At 35.7% G+C, this 18,261-nt stretch overlaps 1 protein-coding gene across 4 annotated transcripts in view; it reads right to left on the bottom strand.

Moving 5' to 3' along the window:
• The window catches only part of LOC119059877 (charged multivesicular body protein 3), a 100,649-nt gene that overhangs the window by 82,023 nt on the left and 365 nt on the right, over nt 1–18,261 (bottom strand). The window contains exons 2-4 of one of the 4 annotated variants that reach the window (XM_037159730.2): nt 16,119–16,258; nt 8,169–8,253; nt 5,556–5,658 (exon numbers count right to left, since the gene is read on the bottom strand). In XM_037159730.2, the coding sequence (XP_037015625.2) occupies nt 5,645–5,658; nt 8,169–8,253; nt 16,119–16,258 (239 nt within the window). In that variant the 3' untranslated portion in view covers nt 5,556–5,644. Of the gene's footprint in view, nt 1–5,542; nt 5,659–6,359; nt 6,385–8,168; nt 8,254–16,118; nt 16,259–18,261 lie in introns of those variants that run through there. The other 3 variants (XM_053664650.1, XM_037159729.2, XM_053664651.1) reach the window with 3 other exon arrangements.

Genomic DNA, 18,261 nt, shown 5'->3' with positions numbered 1-18,261 from the left:
AACCTAAACACCCAGCACAATGCCTGATGCACGCAGGCACTTTACAGAGTACTGTGCACAAAAGCTCACCTACAAAACAGCAAGTCCCATATTGTCTTGTATTCGTTCATCTCTTTACTAAAGAACATGAATAGGAGTATTTAACAGAGAAGAAACAAAAATAGCAAGATTTAAGAAGATATTCAGTCCAACAATGACCCCATTTTATAAGAGTAAATACAGAAGAATTATCTAAAATTAAATTACCTGTTTAGATTTACCCAGTAGGGTCACAACTCCAGTCCTTTAGGAAATAGACTGATTCTTACTATAATATTTGTGATATTACTCTCCCTCTAACTTTTGAAATTTTTGAAATTTTTGAGTTATATTTTTGAAAACCCACCCTGTGGAATTTTATGCTATGAAAATTTACCTCAGTAAAAGTTGAGAAAAATCTACCACCTGGATACATTTTCTTTTTTGTAGTCCAAACAACTATCTGTTGATACATTTTGTTTGTTACAGATTTGTAAATGGATGGCAATAAGTAAGTAAGTAAATAAATAATAAAGCAAAGACAACATATTATGTCAAAAAGTCAAGGTTAGTGATGACTCTGGAAACTATCTGGGTGGCTCAGAATCATAGACCACAACTCTTGATTCACCTCCTTAACAAGATAAGATTCCATCAATATCAATATTGCTTTAACTGAAATGGTTTGAGAATTACATATCCTAAAAAGATAAAATATCTTCTATCCCTTAACAATGTATAACATTTGTCTAATGCAAGATAGTAATTCATTGACATTAATTCCATTTTTACCCTCCTTCCAAATCAACGAATGCACATATAGATAATTACCTTATCTACATCTTAAATATCTTTAAGTAGCTTTAATTTTTTGAATTGCATATGACACTTATGATGATACAGTCCTACTCTTCTTGGTCATTCTTGTATCTCTGAAACCACTCTAGAGAATATTTGGCTTCTGATTTGTATTATAAATTGAATGACAGTCTTTTTGATAGAAAACCTTAGTCTATAAAACAGGCAGTTTAGTGAACATTATTTTTTCATGTAAGAAAACAAATGTACTATGTGCTTTCTTTTCAGTTCAGAGCTAAGTGATAGTTTTTAAGGTTTATCATTCCAGACAGAACTTAAGAGCCAGAAAAAAATAATTCTGTATGTTATCATGTATCTTTCAAATTAAATCATGTCTTGGCCCCGGCTGGCGTAGCTCAGTGGATTGAGCGCGGGCCTGGGAACCAGAGTATCTCGGTTCGATTCCCAGTCAGGGCACATGCCTGGGTTGCAGGCCAGTTCCCAGCAGGGGACGCATGAGAGGCAACCATACATTGATATTTCTCTCCCACTCTTTCTCCTTCCCTTCCCCTCTCTCGAAAAATAAATAAATTAAATATTAAAAAAAAAATTAAATCATGTCTTCCAGACTTGAAAACACTCTAATACTTATAAAAACACCAGGCTACCATTATATATTTATCTAAACACTCTTCTAAAGAAATCCAATACAAAAAAAGTATATTATATTGATTTAAACCTTACTGCTAAACATTAGAAATAAAGAGTAATGTACATATTACTTTTTTTTTTTTTGGTTTCCAGGCTGTGTGACTGGAATCCTTTGCTTGTCCGCCCAGCTCTCCTGCCACCCGCCGGGCCCAAATTTTACTTTTAAAGAGTGATATATTACCTTTCATCCATATAAAAACTTTTACTGTCAAATTTTAAAAAGCTTTTTAAAGGTCTAAATAAATTCAGTAACAATACCATAAAAATATCCTCTAGTTTTTAAAGTAAATCTTTTGAGATCTCTTAGAGAATGTGAAGACTAAAAATAATAAAAAACATGGCTTGTGAGTTTTGGTCCCCCAGTTTTGGTGTGGCGTGCCTGATATTCTGTTTATATGATATCATTTCTTCAGATGAAGTCACTAGCCTCCTTGGCCTTCCTGGCCCTTCCTCCCATCCTCCCTACTCTGCCTATTCCATGGGCTCCTACCCCTGAGGCTCTCACAATAGGTAGCCCTAACCCATTTACCTTGATCTCTCCAACCCCCACAAGATATACAACCACTTCATTACGTACTTTCTCTAAAAGAAGAGCAGAGAATAGATGGCTGAAAGGTTCAGCTGTCTGAGCTAGATCGCTTGTTTGGGGAATGACAAGATTACTGCCAGGCAAGCTGGATGTGTAGGTAAAGGAATGAGAACTTCTGCCATAGCAGTTAGACACTGCCAGGAGGTGGTGGTCCTGAATGGTCCTGTGGGGGTGAAACAGGTCAGGAAAGTACTGCTGTGCAACGGGCTGGCTTACTAGACGGAGGAGGCTGTCTCGGAAGCCACCCAAATAAGGAGCTACAGTAAAGAAGGCAACAGGAGGGTAGAGTAGAGAGATTTGGTGTTTTTAAGAATCTGGGATTGAAATGATGACTCAATCATTCAAAACATGATTAAAACGCTTGCTGAATAACACTATTCCCTGGCCAGTTCTTCTTACTATTTTGTTCTTCTGTATCTCCACAATCCTCAAAAGCAAGAAAGAAAAAACCCTGACTAAGCACAGCTTCTATAGCAAGAACAGTTCTTATCTTGGAAGACTTTCTGGATAAAAGGAGACATGAACATGACAGTATTAGAACCGACACAAGTAACTGTGCATCAAAATCTTCACCTTTGTGATGAAAATTAGGATAAAGTGCTTCTTTAATAACAAAAAATTATAGCTGCAACCTACAAAACGGCAAAATGTTTCTCAAAAATATCTCTTTATCATAAATAAGGTGGGGTTATTTGAAAATGAAGGATTTAGAGCTAAATGTACAGAGATAGCTTATATGTGTCTTCACCATTCTTCAGCTAGTACAGAAGAACTTTTCCAAAAGAAGCTAGAAAAATCTGCACTAAATCAACTGGCCTCAATTATGACGCTTCTGATATATTTTGCTTCATTAAGATTACACCAGAAACATAAAATATTACTATTTCCTTCAATGACTCATGCTTAATAGATTATCTTCATTTTATGTTGTACTTATTTTATTTTTGAACTCTTTATTTATTAATGTTATCTAACTTTAAATGTTAGACTGTAATATGTGTTCCAACTTCACATTTTTGTAATTTTATTTTTACTTGATATTTCTAATACATTGGGTTGGCCAAAAAGTTCATTTCATTTTTTCTGTAAGATGGCTCTAGTAGCACTTAGTTGTCTTTAATTTTATTCAAAGCAGTTTTGTTAGATTGTATTGTGACAGGTGTCATGTCAGTGTGCACTTAAAACAATGTAACAAAATCGGTGAATTTTTGTGTAGCCACTTTAATATTGAAGATGGAAGAAAATATGCAATGTTTTTGGCATATATCCTTTATTATTTCAAGAAAGGTAAAAGCACAACTGAAATACAAAAAAAAATTGTGTAGTGTATGGAGAAGGTGCTGTGACTGATCGAATGAGTCAGAAGTGGCTTGCGAAGTTTCGTGCTAGAGATTTCCTGCTGGAAGGTGCTCTGGTAGACCACTTGAAATTGACAGTGATCAAATAGGGACATTAATTGAGAACAATCAATGTTATATCACGTGGGAGATAGCCAACATACTCAAAATATCTAAATCAATAAAGTTATTGGTGAAAATGAAAAATGTGTCTTTTATGAAAAAAACCATTGACTTTTTGGTCAACCTAATATTTATAAATTGCTGTGTTTGAAATGTATTATTTTTTTATTTTAAAAAAGATTTTATTTATTTATTTTTAGAGAGAGGGGAAGGGAGGGAGAAAGACAGGGAGAAAAATACTGATTGATTGCCTCTCCCACGCACCCCAACCGGGAACCAGGCCTGCAACCCAGGCCATGTGTCCTTACCAGGGATCATACCAGGGACTGTTTGCTTTGTGGAACAATGTTCAACCAACTGAAACATGCCTGTTAAGACTGAAATGTATTACTTAGTTCACTGATTTTTTAAAAATCAATTCTAAATACTTCTCAATAAAATACTGACTTTTGGCATAACCTGGAAAAATATAAAAATAACCAGCATTATCATTTGTTCTGATATTGCAATCACCGGTGGGGTAAAAGAGATCTTTCACTTAGACTCTGGGAATGATGGAACCAGACTAAACACAATGATTTTTGTAAACAAAGACAGAAATAATAATAATTTCTTTTTCATATGAACATTAGTATTTAGGCTGTCTCAGACATTCCACTGAAAGGCACTGAACTATGACCAAGTTTCTGTGATGAAGAAGGGGATGGAGCTTTGTGGGTACAGGAGGAGATTAAATGTGAGTCAGGAGATACAAGGACTTCCCTCCTTATCCCCAACTCTTTGGGCATCCTGGTGCTATAGCTCTCACCTTACAAGTGAGCAAATCAAGGAGAGAGTAGAGAGAACTAAAGCAAACGTGGGCCTAAAGGAGAAAGGCAGGAAAATCTGAGGTGCAGCAGTGGTACGGGAGGGTTTTCTCTAGCTAATAAGTTTCCCATTGTGGCCACATATAACATAAATGGGGCGTACCTACCCGCATTACAAGTTGCCTTATGTTGTGGGGGTTTTGACATACACATCACATACCCCTTCCTTAGCACTAAATAAAACATGCTATCCATGCTATTTATTAAATGGATAATTAATAAACAGACAAATTGAAGTTATAACTTGGTGGCACCAGAAAATGAAATAAAATGCATTATAAAGAACAAATAATGGAATAATAAAACAAGAAATCATTTGACAGACTAAATACTGGACAAAAGGAAAAACAAATATGCCTACAAGGATTCCTGTCTGACAAAATGGAAAAAACAAACAAAAAACCAATAAAAGACTTAAAAGGAAAGGTAGAAAGGGCACAGGGTTTATTAAAGGAAAAGAGGATGCCCTGGTTGGGTAGCTCAGTTGGTTAGAGCATCATCCTAACATGCCAAAGTTGAAGGTCTAATCCCCAGTCAGAGCTCATATAAAAATCAACCAATAAATGCATAAATAAGTGGAACCACAAATTGGTGTTTCTCTCGCTCTCTCCTTCTCTCCCTAAAAATGAACAAATTTAAAAAAATTTTTTAAGGAAAAGAAAGAGAGAATAAATGTGAATTTGAACACTGGGTTTAGCCAACAGGATATGTTAGGAATAAGGCAGATGAAAATGAGTGATAAAATGCAAACCACAGATCTGAGTTATGGAAGACTTAGGTCAGCACAAAGGTGTCACCTGAAGTCATAAATGTGCTGAAGTCCCTCTGCGAAAGAAAAGTGAAACAAAAAAGACTGAAGGCGTACTCTTACGAGGCTTCCCACTAGAAAGAACACAGAAGAATCAGGTAGGAAAAAAAGAGATTTCAGAGAAAAAGTAACTGCCAGTTTATCAAAAACTATTAGTCAAGCACCTGAGTAACTAACGGCATGCTAAATGTTGTAAATAGTTTTTATTTTAAAGAAGCTTCTAATATCATTGTCTTTATTTTTAAAAATTCTCGTCAGAACTCAAATTCTAAAAATTGCCTCGTCAGCTTACCTGGGGTCACTGGAACAGTTAAAAGTGCCTGTCCGTATTCCAAATCTTGACACCTTTTTCACCATTTTCTCCCAGTGGATTTTACCCACCAAGGGGCTCCTGTCATTTGCTATGACCTATTTTTCACAAAAGAAAAACAGAAATTTCAATTACCTAAACTAGAGTCAAAACAACCATTTATAACATTACTTAACTTCTTTGAAAAAGATACTCTGTTCCTACTTCTTTTTTACTGTTTCACATTATCATTAAAATCTTGTAGAAGGAGCAACTAACTGTCCAATTGGGAAAGACCTAAAATACTGAATACAGTTCATTGAACTCCCACACTCTGTGGCAGTTACAAAGAAGGGGAGTCAAAGCCGTATTGAATAGCCAGCCACATCCTTTCTCCGCCATATGGTGTAAGAAAATGGCCTTTGGAGCCATCTCTTTGCTCTGAAACATTTAAACAATAATCCAAGTAAAGCTTACTAAAATGATCACATGTGGATTTGATGAGTTCACATTTCACTTTTTTATAAGTATGGTTATGGAGCCAGAGTCAAACACATGTTTTCTATTAAATGGTGCTTTGACTAAAATCAATACTACTCCTTTCATAACAATCACAAACGGTTCTAACAGATAAAAAGAACACCATCATGCATTCTACATTTTGAACTGCTACTTCAAACTTGCAAATAGCTTTCAAACACAATTAAGACTGGGATAAGAAAAAAATATTTCTTAAAAAGAACTGACCTAAATTAACTTAAGTAAATTAACCTTCAAAATATATAATGAGTTTTTTCTTAGCCTTTGTAATTGTTCATACCTTTTCCCTTTATTCCGTAACTTTCCTGCTTTAAATGAAGGCAGAATTCCAATAAAGATACCAGTAAAAAACAAAAATGAAAGAATATTTATTAAAAACAAAAACACAAAGAAAATAACTAAATAGGAACTTAAAGGAAAGCCAAAAACATCCTCGTGAAAACATCCATTTGATTTATTTTAAGCCTAGTGTGTATATACTCTACTTTATTCTTCATGAACGCTATATTACTAGTACTATTTAATTCAAAACTATAACACAATACTCTGAGGGCCTCTAATCTTTCTGAAAGGAAAGGCTATTTTCATGTTCACAAAGCCTCCAGGAAGTGAAATTGCAGGGGTGTGTGTGAAATGAGTGCCAACACTCAACTCCCAGGGAGAGGCAGGAGATGGTACAGCTACCTCATCTCTGGCCCCTCTGCTGGAAGTCTAACAGATTTGCAAGGGCAACAGCAGGAGAGGGAGCACATGGTGGTGAAAAATGCCACTTATGTGCCAACAGTCCAATAAACACTGCCATGTACCACTGATGTCATCATCCTCAAACCTACAGACATGCATGCATATGTAACATTCTGTAACATAACTTTGATGCTTAATAAACACACAAATATAATTTAGGGCATAAACAAATGGTTTTGTTAGTACTTGTTAGTGACAATAAATGATCTTATTGAGGGAGACACAAGTTATTATTCAAATGTTCAGATGGCTGAGGTAGCCAGAAAGAAGGCAATTTGAGGACATGGTCTTAGGAGATGAAAGCTCTTTCTGAGGAGGTTTATGCTGGTTACATGTGAGTCCCTAGCTTTGCATTTTTTTCACAGTCCAAATGTGCTGTATAAATTTTACTTGAAGAATAAGGCAGATCAAGCAAGACAGGCATTTCTTTTCTTTTTTTTCTACCACTCAAGAGTCAATATAGTAGTTTTTTCTGTCAAGTAATCAAAGAAATCTTGAAGTTATTTTTCGATTACTCAGGGTTAAGAAGTGTCTGTGCAATTATATTACCACATTCCCTGTTCTGCCTTCCTACCTAAAGGGGTGGGGGCATGGGGGTCATCTTTAATAGTGTCAACAACAACAACGACAAAAGGAACTCCCTTTCACTCCTATTTCAAGGCTGCAAATAACCCAAATGTTTCAGGTCTGTATTTAAAATGATATTGTATCAAGGGATTAATCAAGAGGTGCTTTAATCAATATGAGTTATGGCCCTAAATCTAGGGGCATCTTTCAGTAAAGATTCTGACCACCCCCACCGTATCTGCTGGCATCCTGACACTTGCACAGGTCCCTCTCAGATTTACAAGGGCTCCAGCACTGGGAAAGGAAGTAAGAATGAGCCGGGCTTGTTCCCGGGCACTCAGTCTGCAGCACAGACAACAGATGTGAGTGAAGAAAGGCAGGAACACCCCTGTGGCAAGTACATGACAATGTTTAACCCTAGAGCCTATTTAGTCAGCAAGCTGTTCCAACACATGCTTTTGAAGAGTTTAATGATCCCTGACTGGAAAAGCCACACAAAAAAGAAAGATCTACTAGGCATGGCATGAAAGTATTTTATTTGACTCTAGAGTTATGTTTATGCAATTAGAAATTATTTTGTCCGATGTCGTAAATAGTCATATCATTCAACTAAAGGGTTAGCATAAATTAAATGTGGTGGAGGCTGAATTAAACAACCACTAAAAATCTTAATATTTTTACAAAATAACTCATCTGTCTGAGTCACATGGCATAACAAAAACTTTAAGTCTACAACTACTGTGTTGCACCAGTAAGAGTTCCCAACTATAGCACATACCCAACAGAATGCACAATGATTCCCAGAGGCATTCACAATCTGGTCTTAGTAAGAAACAAGGCATCTTTCTTGGCAGTTGACTTCTCTATGGGAATATTATCAGAGACTGGAAAAAAAACTAGATAAAAATATAGCCTAAGTTCCAAGCCTGGGACAGATTTGGCAAAAGGCTACAAACAAGTGAAGCAATCTTTTCACTCCCCCACCCCCACCCCCACCTTATCTGCTGGCATCCGGACACTTGCTCACCACTGTGTTTTCTGCAGCCAGTATAGTGCAGCTGGCATTTGGGTACTCATTAAATATTTATATTGAACCAAACAATTTTAACTTTTTATGGTTTAGTTACTCATTCTTCTACTTCTGATTATATAGATTCTCTAAAGTCTCCAAGTTTTTAATTACTGTTATAATGAAAGTCCCTATCCCAATGATCTGTTATCTAGAATGTTTTCTGGACAAACGTTATCATAAATAGTATCTGGCTATGCAATTGCATATCAGTGTTTTTAATCCCAAACATAACGACCTCCTATCCAGTATATTTAAAAATACATTTTTTCCATTGCAAAATTACTGCAATTTTTCTAGGTTCCACCTCATTGTCTAATACACTTCTTTAGGATTCCTTAAAATGCTAGCACCATGATGCACCATCTAACGCAGATGGAAAAGATAATCAACTATATACTAAGATTTTTACTGGCCCACACATTTCAGTTAACCAAACTATAAGCTATTTTATGGCACAGATTATCATTATTTGTTGTGCCCTCAGTGCTCACCTCAAGGCTTGACTGGCAGACATTAGATCTGAATATCTGTTAGACAGCTGAATGAATAAATGGAACCAGTGGTTTGCTGATAAATGTTTAACTAGCTCTCCAGAAGAAGCAGGATGCTCTGATTTGCTGATTTCTTTAGTATAAATATGCCCAGATGGCCGACTTCAAGTTAGCAACATGACATCTCTAAATATGGAGTTGGGAAGAGATGTTAACAATCACCCTTCATGAAACAGTAGGAGCTGGCGCCAGCACATCACCGGATGGCACTGGGTTGGACAGTGTGTGATGCCAAGTACCCGTACCTTCTGATGTCAACCTGTGTAGTCCAGTTAAACTTACAAAGAAAAACTGGACCTCAGGTTATTGCCTACTGTCTTCCACACGTACTGTAGGTGTTACATTGGTGGAAGAAAAAGCCACACCCTTTTGCCTAGATTTTAAAGGTGAATTTTATTATTAATCAGAACATTTGGCATATGCCTTTTATTATTATTAATCCCCATACAACAACATCTAGGCTAAATTAAATAACATCACTGCACAGAAGTGCTGTGCAATAACATGTTCTGCATCTCTCAATATTTCATTTAACAAGAAATTTTTTCTTTCGAGATCATAGAACCACCTAAATATACCCCAATTTTATAAAAACATTAAAAGTGCAGAAAAGTGATTGACAAAAACAAAATTCAATGTCATTTAATTGTTTCTCTGGTTTTCTCACAAGCTTTGTTTATGAGTAAAAACAAAAGTTTTTCACTAATACAAAATAAAGGATAAAGTGGCTGGTCATATACGGTGGAACTTTGGTTCTCGAACTTAATTCATTCTGGAAACTGTTTGATAAGTGATTTTTTTGAAAACTGAATCTCCTCTGTGTGTAGCCTGAGCGGCACATGACTGATCATACGGGTACCCTTTTATGCTTAAAAGGGTTGAGAATCGAGACCCAAAATTTTGTCAGACAAGTGAGGCTTTTTTTGTGTGTATGTGAACAACTTGGTTAAGGACCATGCTGTTCAAGAACAAAGATGTTTGGGAACTGAGGTTTGACTATATTTTGCATTTACAGTAGTGTCAAGAAAGGAATAAACAGGTTAGAATCTCCCTGGACAACTATTATCTAGGAGCAAAGATGAACAAATTTTAAAATAGCTATTAACTCTTTTCAGTCCAACAGAAAATAGATTAGCATAACACTTCAGTAGATATTGACCCAAAGCTTTACTTCAAATACTGTGATGCTTTTCACTGCTATCTCAATTCCAGCGATGTTCAATTCCTTAAGATGTGACAAAGCTGGTAGGGAACAAATATCACAATCTTTCTTTGCACTTCTTTGAACAAAAGTCACAACACAGAAATAGAAACGTTAAGATAAGGATACATCCATAAAACCCATAAACTATGCAAACTTTTCCATTTCAGAAGCATATGCACTGTTTATCTGCCTAAGAATCTTTTGAAATAAAAAGTAATTGTCTTCTGCTTTGTGATGCTAAGAAGATTGGGTGGCAGCAGAATCAAAGAATCCACAAAACTGAAAAATAGCTAATGAAACAAGCTTGGGCTAGAAACAAAGCAGGAACTAACAGAATGTTACAAAGAACTGTTAGAAAACAGGTTAGTTCCTTTCACCTCACACTACAGAGAGTGTAAGATAGACACAGAAAAGCTTGATATGAAAAGGAGTATCCTAATACTCTATTTTAACAAAAGGATAATTCATGGGCACGAACCTTCAATTAAGAGGGGGAATATATAAAGATCTTTTAACATGTATTATTCAAAAAACAAACTCATGAACTGTAGAGAAGATAGAGGTCATAAGAATATATGATGAATTGAATAAATTACAGAAATTAATTTTTCCTTTTGTGGTGTCATTCCACAGGAAGTGTCACCAAAAAAGATAATCAGTCTACATTATCAATCAATCCATTCCAGAAAAATAAAGAACTGACCAAGTAACAGAATAGCTAAGTCATATGCCCATTTATTAATTATTTTTTTATACTCACCTGTGGACATTTTTTCACTGATTTTGAGAGAAAGAGGAAGGGATAGAGAGAAACATTGATTGGTTGCCTCCCATTAGCACCCAGGCCAGAGACTGCCCCTGAAACCTAGGTTTGTGACCTGACCAGGAATTGAACCTGCAGTCTTTCAGTTACGGGACTACACTCCAACTGAGCCACACCAGCCAGGGCTCATATGCCCATTTATCAAAGTCACATTTTCCCTAAATAAATAAATCCACACATCCTTTCAGTAAAATAACATATGAGGTTTAAAGTGCTAATTTATCAGTCATATGCTACTTAATTACATTTTTTCCCAATAATTTAAAAAAACTAACTATAATTTATCCATGTCAGGATGACATAGATGATACTAGAAAACTGGGAGTAAAAGAAGAGAGAATTGGGGTATGCTTAGCTATTTCTTATACAGGATATCTAAAATAAAGGCAGTCTGAAGAGGACTGAACTGGCTGGGATCTTTGCATCCTCACAGATTTTTTTTAAAAAAAGGAGTTCTGGCCAAGATGGAGGCATAGGCAGACACTCTTTGCCTCTTGGCACAATCAAAAGAAAGAAACAACCCATTTAAAAACCAGAACTGACAAGCAAGGAGTTAAAGAAGAAATATTCATCCTGACTTGTAGGAGGGGTGAACACAGGCAGCCAGGGTGGAGAGGACACGTGGCAAGGCTGTGGCTGGAAAACCAGGCTGTGGGTGATGGACCAGGGACCACATTCGGCAGAGGGGTGGGTGGGGGGGAGGTGGGGGATAGATAAACCAGGAGGACCAACTGGGTAGTGAGACAGACAGTGAAACTTGGGTTCCAGCTTGGGGGAAATAAAGCCTCAGAACCTCTGGCCTTAAAAACCTGAGGGGGTTGTGGCAGTGGGAGAAACTGCCAGTCTCTTAAAAGCGAGGGTCAGCAAGGGGCATTATTCTCTCTGACCCCTCCCCCACATACAGCACCACAATGCCATGAAGTGGGTTGCCTCACCCTGGTGAACAGCTAAGGCTCTCCCACTTATAACATAATAGCTGTGCTGAGACAAAAAAATATGGCACTAATGAAAAAACAGATCAAAGCTCCAAAATTAGAACAAAGCAACGAAGAGATACCAACCTATCAGATGCAGAGTTTGAAACACTGGTAATCAGGATGCTCACAGATTGAGTATGGTCACAAAATAGAGGAAAAAGTGAATGCTATGCAAAGTGAAATAAAGAAAACTATACAGGTAACCAACAGTGAAGGAATGAAACAGGGACTCAAACCAACAATGTGGACCAGAAGGAAGAAATAACATTCAACAAGAACAGATGGAAGAAACAAGAATTCAAAAAAATGAGGAGAGGCTTAGGAACCTCCAGGACAACTTTAAACATTCCAACATCTGAATTACAGGGATGCCAGAAGAAGAGGAAGAGCAAAAAATTGAAAACATAATGAAGGAGAACTTCCATAATCTGGCAAAAGAAACAGATTTACAGGAACTCTAGGAAACTCCGAGAGTCCCAAAGAAGTTGGACCTAAGGAAGTACACACCAAGGCACATATAATCACGTAAACCAAGATTAAAGATAATGAGAGAATATTAAAAGTAGCAAGAGAAAAGGAGATACTTACCTACAAAGGAGTTCCCATAAGACTATCAGCTGATTTCTCAAAAGAAGCCTTACAGGTAAGAAGGTGCTGGAAAGAAGTATTACAAGTCATGAAAGGCAAGGACCTTCATCCAAGATTACTCTATCTAACAAATCTATTATTTAGATTGGAAGGGCAGATAAAGTGCTCCCCAGGTAAGGCCAAGTTAAAGAAGTTCATCATCAACAAGCCCTCATTATGTGAAATGTCAAAAGGGCTTATTTAAGAAAAAGGAGATGACTAAATTATTGACAGCAAAATGATGACAAACTCAAAACTATCAACAACTGAACCTAAAAACAAAAACAAACTAAGCAAACTAGAACAGGAATAGAATCAAAGAGGAGATCATGTGGAGGGTTATCAGGAGGGAGGCAGAGGATAAGGGGAAAGAATGGGGGGAAAGGTACAGGGAATAAGAAGCATAACTGGTAGGTACAAAATAGACAGGGGAAAGAAAGTTAAGAACGGTATAGGAAATGGAGAAGCCAAAGAACTTGTAAGTATGACCCATGAACATGAACTAAGGGCGGGGGGAAGATGATGTAGGGAATGGGGTACTGGGTAGAGGAGGATAAAGGGGAGAAAAAAGAATGGGACAAGTGTAATAGCATAATCATTAAAATATACTTAAAAAATAGAGCAAACAAATTACACAGCTTCTTCTAAAATAATGAAAGAAGAGTAATTCAAACTGTTAAAACTAATTTTTCAAAGTTATCTTTTATAAGAGATTAGATAAATATCACCTGAGTTGAGTGATAAGCAACCAAGAAAATATTTCTCTTTTATTTCTAGCAGATATTTTTAATAAAAAAAAAAAAGCTTTCTTTTAAGAGCTTACACCAAAGTTTCTGTGCTGATAGGTTAGCTGGTGAGTTCAGAGTACAAAAGACAGGGTTTCAATCTCAGTCTTCTCAGTGTCCTACCAGAGACTGTTCTTTCAACCCAATTCAGCCATTTGACAGATAAAAGCCACTGGGCCCAATGGATACGAGGCAGACAGTGCTGATAAGTTCAAATCTTGAAGGTCACTGGAAAAATTAAGTGTGTTTATGTTTTTCTCCTACTGCATCATTAACACACAGAGAATCACATAAATACATTCCATTTTTCTAAGAAATCATTTTAAAGTATTAATACCTCTGAGGTTTAAAAAATATCCAAATAATAATTTAGTGATTAGAATTTATAATGTTAACATTCACTATCATTCATTATTTCATCTTCACTTCATTCAAGTGTCACCTTACCAGAGAATTCCTTGCCACTCCCCATCTTGTTACCCAAACTGACCCAGCTTATTTTCTTCTTAGCACTTTCCACAAACTGATGTCATATTAAATATTTATTTATTTAGAGCCTAACTCTCCCAGATGGAATTTGAGCTGCCTGAATGAGCAAGAACTCTGCCTGGTTTATGTTCCTGATACATCTCGAGGGTCTTGCATACACATATCTTGTAAATTTTGTCACATAATAAGGGATCCAAATCCATGGATACCTTTAATGGGACATAAAAAATATTAGATAATTTATAAGCCAAGAATAAATTGCTGATTAGTGAACCAGAATATGTTTGTTGTGTACAGGTAACAACACCCAATATACATACCAAAAGATTTCCAGATTTTGACCTGGCTTTCCCAGGTTTGGAAGGTGCTCAGCATTTTTACCACTTATCTCTATGGTAACATTCAATGTGGGGACAAACATTTAAACACCAAACAGGGGGCAGTAGGACTAGCTATTCAACTTAACCTCAGTAATAAAACTAAAGTTATCAAAATCAGTAAGTTCTCTTTAATCAGACTATCAGAAATAAATATCAGGAAAAAGAAGTAGAATAACAATTTACTTATAAAACTTTAAAGGTGCTACAGTTTATTTTTCAATACCAACTAATTAACACAGAAATAAACTAGAATTTGATGGATAAGGTATGAACTATACCCTCCCAGATTCTCTCTTTGCTGAACTTAAAAATTACTGATTACAAAGATATATACAGATCCAATGCAATCCCTACCAAAAAGCAATGACATTTTCCACAGAACTAAAATAATCCTAAAATATATATGGAATCACAAGGCCTTGACTAGCCAGCCAAAGCCATCTTGAGAAAGAAGAACAAAGTTGTATGTATCACAGTCCCTGATATCAAACTATACTACAAAGCCAGAGTAATCAAAACAGCATGGTACTGGCATAAAAACAGACACATATCAATGAAACAGAGAGAGCTTAGAAATTAAACCATGCCAATATGGTCAATTAATCTATGACAAAGGAGGCAAGAATATGCAATTAGGTAAAGACACCCTCTTCAATAAATGGTGTTGGGAAAACTGGACAGATACATGCAAAAAATGAAACTGGCCCATTTTCTTATACCATGTACAACAATAAACTCAAAATGAACTAGATGGTAATATGTAAGATCATCATACAGTCTTCATCATCATAAAGAAATCAGTGACAGAACCAGATCTGCAACTAAGGTCTCTGAACTCAGCTTTTCTACCACATTTTATAGTCCTGTTCCCATATTGAAAGATATATGAAAACATGGCTATTTTGGTTTTTTAATACCCTGAATCAAACTTTGCCAGCACCACTGTGCAATGACAAGAGCACTGGACAAGAAATGAGGGGACCTGGGATTTGATCCTAGTTCAAAATCGAAATTTTAGCTGAATTAATGCTGTTAATTTACTTAATATCGTATTTTAAGGAACTTACATTTTAAAAATTGAAATAACTTTAGCCTAGCCCTAAGTGTTATTTATGAAATTATATTTTCAATATATTGACTTTTCTAATTTACATTAAAATATGTAAATGATAGATAATATGTGCCCACTTATTTATCATGAATGGTACATAAACCATACTTTGGGAACATAAAAAATTATTTTTAAAGTCCTTCAAAACTCTAAAAGCCTAATATGCTAATTAAATCTCACAGTTTTCATGGGAGCTAGGGCTTAAAATTATACTATCATGAATTTCATAAGCAAAGTAATGAGTACCCCCACCATTCCCTACGATAGTTTCACAAAAGTTGGCTATCCCATTATAGAAGGATTCTTTTACCTTTTTTTAACTTTAGGTTCTTCCTTTTAGATATAAAAATTATTTGGACCGCAGAGTTAAAAACTGGATTTAAAAAAATTAAGAGAAATAGTACAACTCACTAAAATAAAGGAATATATATGTGAGCTTCTTACTTTAATGAAGATCCAACAACTAAAATGAATTTGCTTCTGCTGATGCTAAACAAAGCAGTCAACCCTCTTTCCTTAACATTTCCCATCACCCACTCTTCAATTTTCATTTTCCCCGGTCTACGGCACCTCTTTAAGGGGACATTGGAGCATCCCTATGAGAAATGAGTTATGTTTAAGAAACCTGACATAAGTACACAGAAGTGTTACCAACTGGGGAATGCTATTTTGGTAAAAATAAATTCATTTCTATCATTGTTTCTGATACCTGAACCAGCCAGATGCCATCTTTTGTGTCTTCTACAAGCTCATAAAAATGCATTTCACCACTGAAATTGGTACTAGAAACAGATTCAGATGCTTCTTCTTCCTTGAGTGCAGAATAGAGCTCACCTTCCATTAAGTCACCTGAAGACCAAAAAAACAACAGTAATAAGATTTCAAAAATCCCTCGTTCCCCAACTCCAAAGATTAATTTCATTTTACAATGTTAAAAATCATATTATACTTTCATTGCACTCTAGAGATGAATAGAACATGAATACTTCCATTTAAGATTCATACATTCAGTAAATATGTAATAAGAACCTACTACGTGCCAGGCAAAAATGGACAAAGACAATATCCATCTCCTCGTGGGGTTTAGAAGCTGGGGTTAAATTATTTAACCCCTCGTGGGGTTAAATGATTTTTAAACAGTATGGTTTATATACTTCTGACTTACATTCAGCAATGAGTTTCCAGAATTTGCTATCACCATATGCTTAAAATAGCAATAGAGCTTATATGACTTGGAGGTTAGATACAAAAGATCCTATAAGATCAAACTCCATATTCAAACACAAATTAACAGTATAAATTTAGAGCTTAATTTAGGAGAATTAAGGAAAACACTAATGTCAAATCATTTTAACTTTTGCCTTAAATTTTAAACCTGAGAAAATAAGCACTTTTATCATCAGAGTAGCAAAACCACACACAACAAATATTTAAATTATAAAATTAAATTGCTACGCCAAGACCTCTCTGCTATACAATGTGTAATCTGAGTCATATATTTGTAGGCTGTATTTTTACTTAAGTGATATGCATACCCCTGTACCATCAAAAGTGACAAATATTTTTAGGCTGAAAGGAAGGCAACATTAAATAAAAGTCAAAAGGAAAAAAGCTGTGTTATCAAACTATTTTACCATGAAAAATGATTTGGCTTTGGCAGTTAAGACACATTTCTAAACCTGGAGAGTTTACTTATTAGAGATCTTCTACTTTATCCCACCCAAATATAAAAGTCACCATCAGCCAGTTAGTACACAAAAAGCAAGAATAATAGACAATTTTATGTTTCCTCTAAAGAAAACTACATCATTTTTACAGAGAGGGTTCCCTCCTCTATTCCAGTAGGGATATATGAGTTTGATAACCATTAACTTGCAAGTATGTGAGTGCTAAATCCTCTGAAGTTAATATTCTTGCCTATCATACTATATAGCTATAGGGTACTAAATAAAGAAAATATTTTTCTTGCAAAAGACACAGCTGACAGCTATGCCTGAAACAACAACAAAAAAGATAACCATCAGTTTCAACTGTCATCTACAGCAATCTAGAATGCCTTTCTTAAATGATAGTACATTCCTCTTCAAGGAAGTATATCTAAACAAGGATAAGCTTTATGCAGGGGTGGAAAAAAATTAACCATAGTTTTTACCCAATCCTACCCCAAAACCAACAGTAATTGAAAATGCATTCTTTAACATGGTCTTCTCTTAGCACTATTTCAATTCTATTTCCCAGCTCATTTAAGTTGATGTAGCAGTGCCTGTGACACAGAAGGGGGGGAAAAGTTTACATCCAAAATACAAGGTTTTTTTAAAAAGTCCTAACAGAAATGTAAAACAAACAAGGTAGGCGCGCGCGCACGCGCCACACACACACACACACACACACACACACACACACACACACATTCACCTCATTTTCACATGCTTAAAGTATGAAAAACTAATACAGTGTACACTTTCTCTCCATTTAAACTCATTATTTTACATTTAAATCTTAGGCCTAAATGCTTCTTTGACATTAAGTATTTCAGTGATATGTTCCCTGTAGGTAACTCGCTATTATTAAAGTGACAAATATTGCTATTTACAGACAAGTTTGGTGGTTTTTCTTATATCCTTATGATTTTCAACTGACAAATAATAATGCTTTCCAGTTTGTAACATTCTCGAATTTTGAGGAAATCAGTGTACTTAGTAAACAATGCTAAGAAGGTGCACTTTAAATTGTTATAATCTTGAAAAGACACACTTATACCCCTACAAATAACTCCAGACTCCTTCTCAAAACGGGGATTCACATGGTTGTTTTGGGGTGTTTTTTTTTTTTTTGTAGAAAACCTAGACAAA

Source organism: Artibeus jamaicensis, unplaced genomic scaffold, assembly GCF_021234435.1.
Source record: "Artibeus jamaicensis isolate MK-2021 breed Jamaican fruit bat unplaced genomic scaffold, CSHL_Jam_final contig_384, whole genome shotgun sequence".
Classification (NCBI taxonomy): Eukaryota; Metazoa; Chordata; class Mammalia; order Chiroptera; family Phyllostomidae; genus Artibeus; species Artibeus jamaicensis.
The sequence above is the reverse complement of the archived record's forward strand: the minus strand, read 5'-3'. Positions and strand labels throughout refer to the sequence as shown.